Source organism: Echinococcus granulosus (assembly GCF_000524195.1).
Source record: "Echinococcus granulosus chromosome Unknown EG_S00028, whole genome shotgun sequence".
Classification (NCBI taxonomy): Eukaryota; Metazoa; Platyhelminthes; class Cestoda; order Cyclophyllidea; family Taeniidae; genus Echinococcus; species Echinococcus granulosus.
The window spans coordinates 690,641-697,104 of NW_020170408.1; the positions used below are offsets into that span (position 1 = coordinate 690,641).

General features: G+C 44.8%; 1 protein-coding gene across 1 annotated transcript in view; it reads left to right on the forward strand. All coding sequences in view use genetic code 11, as the record gives it.

The window, feature by feature from the left end:
- The window catches only part of EGR_04509 (Meiotic recombination protein REC8), a gene marked incomplete at both ends in the record, with an annotated part of 9,498 nt that extends 3,424 nt beyond the window's left edge, over positions 1-6,074 (forward strand). The window contains 7 exons of the mRNA XM_024493758.1: positions 494-541; positions 1,750-1,797; positions 1,877-2,023; positions 3,573-3,888; positions 4,009-4,357; positions 4,438-4,485; positions 6,037-6,074. Of these exons, the coding sequence (XP_024351872.1) occupies positions 494-541; positions 1,750-1,797; positions 1,877-2,023; positions 3,573-3,888; positions 4,009-4,357; positions 4,438-4,485; positions 6,037-6,074 (994 nt within the window). The remainder of the gene's footprint in view (positions 1-493; positions 542-1,749; positions 1,798-1,876; positions 2,024-3,572; positions 3,889-4,008; positions 4,358-4,437; positions 4,486-6,036) is intronic.
- Between the last annotated feature and the right edge of the window lie 390 nt (positions 6,075-6,464).

The following is a 6,464-nucleotide window of genomic DNA, read 5'->3' on the forward strand; positions in this document are numbered from 1 at the left end:
GGCTATTGTCACGAATGCTAAGTTCGGTGTTTTTGCTGTCTAGAGACATTTATTTTGTAAATTGCCAATGTTAAAGAGCCTAATTCTTCTTAGGCGGACGCTGCAGATTGTTCGAGACCCTTTGGAGTGATTTATGTGTACCACGATCGTGGTAGGATTGAATCCGCCACCACATAAGCATAACTTATGTTTGTCTGCTTTAAAAGTGACCAATTTTTCTCTAACACAAAGTGGCTTTTAGGGGGTGTTTGTTTTGTCTGTAAATCGGTTGTCGGCCCTTTTTACCGTGAAAAATGCAATGATTGGTATTATGGAGTTCAGGAAAGTCCTTTTTAGCACTCTGTAGCAGGCGACACCAGCATTTGTGGGTCTCGAGGGCAATTTTCGTTTACAGAACCGCGATGATGATAAACTTACCTAGTAGAAAGGCTTTTTCGTGTTAACCCTTTTGGAAAACCTGTTCAATGGAAGTTTTTTTTCTCCCTCGCTTTAGACGTCAAGCTCCGGAGGAAACCACCGGAGTTTCACTGTTAGCGGGAAAGTAAGTGATTAGCCTTCTTACGTGTCAAGAAATTCACTTGATGATGAAACCATGTCTCCTTCTCGTACGCTTACATTCAGGGCAAACTTACACTTTATCTCCCCTCCTGTTGTTTCATTTTTTTCAATCCAAGCAACGAGCATTCTGTGGGATTCCTCAGTATTTTTTTCTGAAGCTCATGTCCTCTCAGGGAATCTTAGTTTTGGTCACTCCATTACTAACAGTTCCACGATTTCATTGATAGCCAGGAGGCATTTTTCAGGTGCAGTAATGCTGAATAGATCAAAACTTTCTTCCATAGTCAGTATTTAGGCTGCTCATCCAAACCTCTTTTAAAGTTCTTGCCTTCAGAATTCCAGCGCTGCTGGTCCTAAGCCCACTCTGCTGTCATATAATGAGTAGTTTACTCCCTTACCTTGGGCCCTGTAAAGTGGACGGAGATAAGCGTCTCCTAGTTCCGCCTTATAGCAGATCCAACGTTGATCTTTCTTGAGCTTGACCCTTCCAGCAGTCACTTTATTGTATATCCGTCCTCCCTCAACGTAAGCAACGCTCGAAGTTATTATCTACGCTTTGATAAGGCTTCATTGCAGAACAACCATTTGCGAATGAGGTGGTTATTTTATTGCATACAGTGTCTTCAATTGACTTCCGTAGATCTCTCATTCGTAAAAACCTACTTAACGCATTAGCTCACCTTTTAGCGTACCGATTTTCAGATTCGGCTCTTCATTTCATAGTAGAACATTGATACTCTGTACTTCCATAGAACTTTACCATGTGCATTGAATCTTGGCTCAAAGATGTCCTCTTCTCATTCACTCTGAAAGGCTACCATTCAAGTGATCCACTAAAAGGCAACACGGTATTGTCAACGTAGGGAAGGCGATATGCATTAAAGGCCCTACTTCTCCCCTTTGGTAGAATTCACTTGTAGACTTTCGGTTTTCATGGATTCTGGCGACGAAATTTGAGTATTGGTCGTCCGCTTCCATGGGTTCTACAGAGGTGATGGGGTTAAGTGTTCTCCCTCCTGCTCACCCTACACTGAACCCAAAATTGATTCTGTGCTTGTTGTCACTTCGTGGAGGACAGATGCTGTACACCTGTTTTCCTTTTCCTGCAAGCAACACTTCAGCAAATAAAAGAGAAATCAGTTTTCTTCTGTTCGGAATTCATTAACATTACTTTCTATTCCCTATTTTCAGGGATCAAGTTCCTGAGGCTGCCCAGACAAAATCGCCCAAACCTGAGACGTGAGTTGTTTAGCAAATCTAAGCTGATATAAATGCTCAGAAATTTCGAATACAAGCATTATTTTCTTTAACCTTTTAGTCTTCAACCCATTGAGGAAGCTTTGCAAGGTACTAGTCCAAAGCGTCGACGTTTGGATGCTGAGGTTGCCGCCAACGACGTGTCGATTCGTAACTCATCCCTTGACCTCGGGTGTCCACGGCCTTGTGCTGCCTCTTCAGCTGTCAAGTGGGTCATATTTTTTTCAATTTTTGAGCTAGCATTATTCTTTCTTCTCTTCACATTTTGCGCTTCTTACCGAGGTGGAGTGATTAAGTTGTATCGTCACATCAGAGGTCCTTACTGATGGAGAAGTATGGCTCACTGATGGAGTTTTGAGCAAATGGAAGGTTCTAACCGTAGTCATAAGGTCATCCAGCTGTGGAAAGGCATAAACCACAGTCTTTGAAAAGCCCTTCTTTTTCTACGTTTCGTATTCTTTGCTCCTCTTGGTAAACCTGTGTTGTTGGTCACCGCAACATAGAGAGTGGCTCAAAACCTGGACATATTGGTGAGGATGTGTTGCCTTGAGGGAGCATATTTTTGTGAATTGATCCTATCTCATCGCAAGCAACTGTCGATTTAACAAATAGTCTGAATAACCGCTCAACTTTACGTTCGAGCTGAGAATGAGGTCTACCCGTTTCCACTGCGACGTCATTCATGAAGATTGGTATTTAGGCATTTCCACATTGTAAGGGCCTTAATTGGAAAAGTCTTTTTGGAATGTTGCCGGCTAAGAAAAGCCTGTCAATTTTGTCTTCCTTGATTGCTTATCATCTAATGGGTGTGGGGGGGGGGGCAATGTGTGGCTAGTTTATGCATCTCTTCAGGAGCCTGTTGAAATGGCTTTCATTATACACAGGGCCCAAGGGGTCCAGGTACCTGTCGAACCTTCTGAATATGCACAGGGACTGGTGAGGTGTTAGCAGAAATGGCGCAGACGGTGATGTGCGAATGTGTAGGCAAATGTACGGTTAAATCTTGTGGGTCTCCTCGCATCGACCATCAAAACGAAGCCGGTGGTTTAAAAGTAATCATCCACAAGATAGAAAAGTAGGTGATAAATTCATTTTTTTGCTTCATCAACTCACAGGTACTGCATTGCTCTAGACGGGTCACCGCTCTTCAGACGTGCTTCATATGTCAGTTTTGAGGAAATTTTATGAGGTTACTATTCTGTATCTTCCCTACCACTTTCCTCTCATTTCATTTTCGTCCAGTTGTCTATCTCGGTTCCATTCAGTTGCTGGGACCGTTGGAAAGGTGTCATTTGCTCATATAAATCATGCATCCCCATGGAAATACCACGGGTAATTCCAGGATCGACGCCTTCAAGGCCAATGTCGCTTCAAATGTTAGTCGCCTTATAGACCACAAGAGTAGGGTGGCCGTCACGCATGGGTGTGCCTCCAGTAATCCTTCTGTTGAGTCTTCATAGAAATGCCCATCAAAGGGCCAAGTTGCCCTCTTAATGTCGTTTAGTATCATGTCAGCGAAATTGTAGTTATCCAGTTCTGGATGTGCAGGTCTGGTGGGATTTTAACTTCTGTTAAATGGGCATTAGCCTTGGGGCCTCGAGATGTAGTGATTGTAATCTACAAAAAGTGGAGATTTTGTGTGGAGGTAATTGTTGCTTTTTCTGCCCTTTTTAAGCTCAAAGATTCGGAACGTTTCGAAAGTTTCTTATGTAATTGAGGAGTGGTTTTTTAGCGAATTGGCAATTCCTTTTGAACAGGTCAAAGCCGCCACAAGTAGCCTTGGCGACTCTTCATCTCTCCCAGCTGTCCGCTCCAGATGCACAAGTCGTTCCACACCGTCGCCGTCGTCGTCGTCGCAACTGCTACCTGGTAAGAGATGAGGTGCTCCAGCTCTCGAAAGCCCAGATTATGGAGAACTTTGAGATGAGTCACGAAAACTTGCGTACAAGAGCGGAGACTCTGGCCCCTGGGGCTTCAGAGGCACATCCAAGGCGTGCAAGATCGTTCTACGTCGACCGATTGCTCGCGCTGCCTGCAAATTGGGAGCTGGCCATCAGTCGAACCCTGGGCGAGGTTGGCGTTTCTTCGTAACCTTAATTTATGTGTCTATGATAAAAGGTTGGAAGAGTTGGGTGATTAATAGGATGGGTGGTTTTATTAAATTCCCCATTTGATGCAATTTCCCCTTCGTAGCTTTGGCGTTCCAAGCGTCGTCTGTGCGAGTCAATGCCACTGGAAGACTCCCGTCCCCTTTCCAGCCGTGTCTCTCGCTCCAATCTTGGTAGTATCCGCGAGTCTGTGACTGAGTCTTCCCGCGAAGAGGCCCGTGGTACAATGAGTGAACAGTTCTCGGGCCTCCTTGCTCCCCGTGTCTCCTCTCTGGGCTTAGCGCGAGCCTCCTCCAGCCAAGAACAGGAACAGGAAGGACGCAGTCTTCATATACCTGCATCAACGCAGAGCATCACCATTCCGGAGGAGAAGATGCTTCCACCTCCACAAGAGCCGCCAACACTTCAGGAGACGACGCTGGTGGCGTCTGAGAGTGAGTCAGAATCTCGATGAATGGGCTCAATGGTGAGTTCTAATGGACTTCTAATGGCTTTTTTGATGCCACTTTTGTAGTTCCACCTCCTCAACTGGAAGAAGGACAGCCAGCGTCAATGACTGAAGGTAGGTTGCGAGGTGTCAAATGATATATTTTAGTCGTAGTGTAAGTTTGAGGGATTGTATGGGTGAGTGAAAAGTCGTTACTAAGATAATGGACAACCGCGGATATTGATGGGTTCGGATAGATAAGTATGCCCTCAAAACAACTTGGTCCCCAAATTTCCTAGTCCGCAGCACTTGGGCTCTTCAGCAAGACTTCGTAGTCTCATGTAGATTTTCTTCTTGACACGAAAAGTCCGCGAATCGCAGACATATCCTTGAAACACTTTTTCCGTTGAAACAGACGCTAATTCGATCCCTGAATCTTTTTTTCACTGAGTCCTGCTCTTACTGCAGACTTTACTTCCACGAAATCCTTACCTCCAGAAGCAAAATACCAAAATGTTTCGACGGACCGACTCGCATTCATGTCGATAAGGCAGCCAAATTGACAACTTCCATGATCTTTTGTTTGCTGCTTGGCAGTTATTAGGAGACTGACGACTCATCTGGTAGAAATTGCCAATACCTTGGGTTTCGTTCCTTCGAATCGGACTTTCCCAAAAGTCTCGAAGGTGCGAAAAGTTGGCATGATTGTCACCCATTATGAAGTAATTTGGGTAGGAGTGTCTACCTTGGCCACATTTTGATCAGGACAAAAATTGAGCGGTATTTGGGTAACTTTTTTTTTCTAAACATTTAGCACTTCCTCCGCGGTCTTCACTGCCTTTTGTTGGTGTGCCTGCTTTCTACGTCGATGAATCAGCACTTTGGAGGTAGTATCGAGCGCTTCTTTTCTCCTTTTCCTCCTCCCCCTCCTCCTGGTCCTTACCTTCACTCACGTTCATCTTCTTTGTCAGCACCGTCCAAAAAGTTTTCAAAAGCGGTGAATCAACGGTGGAATTTTCTCGACTTCTAGCGCCTTCCAGTACTCGAAAACAGGCCGCTAAAGCCTTTCATCACCTCCTCTGTACGTGCCTTTTCCATTTCACTCCTATACTTCATCTCTTGTCAATGGGTTGACTACTCTTTTTTGGTGGATTTTAGGCCTCCTGAAGAAGGGTCGTGCTCGAGTCTCCCAGGTTGCGGCGTTTGAGGAAATTTTTATAAGCCCACTAAATTCCCACTAAGAGTGGATTCTTTTTTACGCCTTCTGTTTTAAAGTTTATTGCGTACCTTTTTAGCATATATTAAATTAAAGACCCTACATTTTTATTATTTCTTTATTTTTATCCTATCATCCCGAGTGGTTCCACGTTGAAGGTACTGAAAGTCAAGTCCAAATCGGTGAATCAGGCCATCAGTAGAGCAGTAAGCCAAGCTTCTCACACGTCAGTGTGACACTGCACTGAAGTTGTCTCCCCATTCGAATGTCTTTGGTGTTCACTCTGCTGCGGTGTTGTGCCTGCAATTCCCTCCAATGGAGGCGATGGGCTGAGCGAATGTGGAAGGAGCTTTATTCCGAGCTCGTGGAATGGTTGGTGGGTGAAACTACTCAAATTGAAGGGCTCGCGTGTCGAGGTTTGGCTTCTGTCGACGATGAATGTCCTCGTGTTGTTGCAGTAATCCTTTTAGGGCTGGAAGTGACTCTTTCAGGTCTCGTTGACATCTAACTTGTTCTTCGTTTTGATTGTGTAAGCAAGTGGCTACTCAATCTGGTCTACCCAAGGTTGCCTTTGAGTCTTTTCGAGTCATTCGAAATGCAAAATGCACCTTCAACTGTATGGGGAGGTTCCGTGTTTAGGGGCACTACATCACACACCTTGAATGCACATTTCTGCCTCAACCGCGATCACCTCGACTCCGTTTCCCAACAATCTACTTCCGTCTCATTCCACAGTCCAGGTCTCGACCGCCTGTGAAGAGGTTTGTCTTAATCATCTTTAAAGTGTATCGTCTTCAGTAGATCAAGGGATAGATTCCAGCTAAAAATGCTTTCGTTTTGACTTTTAACCAAGGCAAGCAGAGTCTCGTGAAGATGGAGACGCATAACTTAGAAGTGT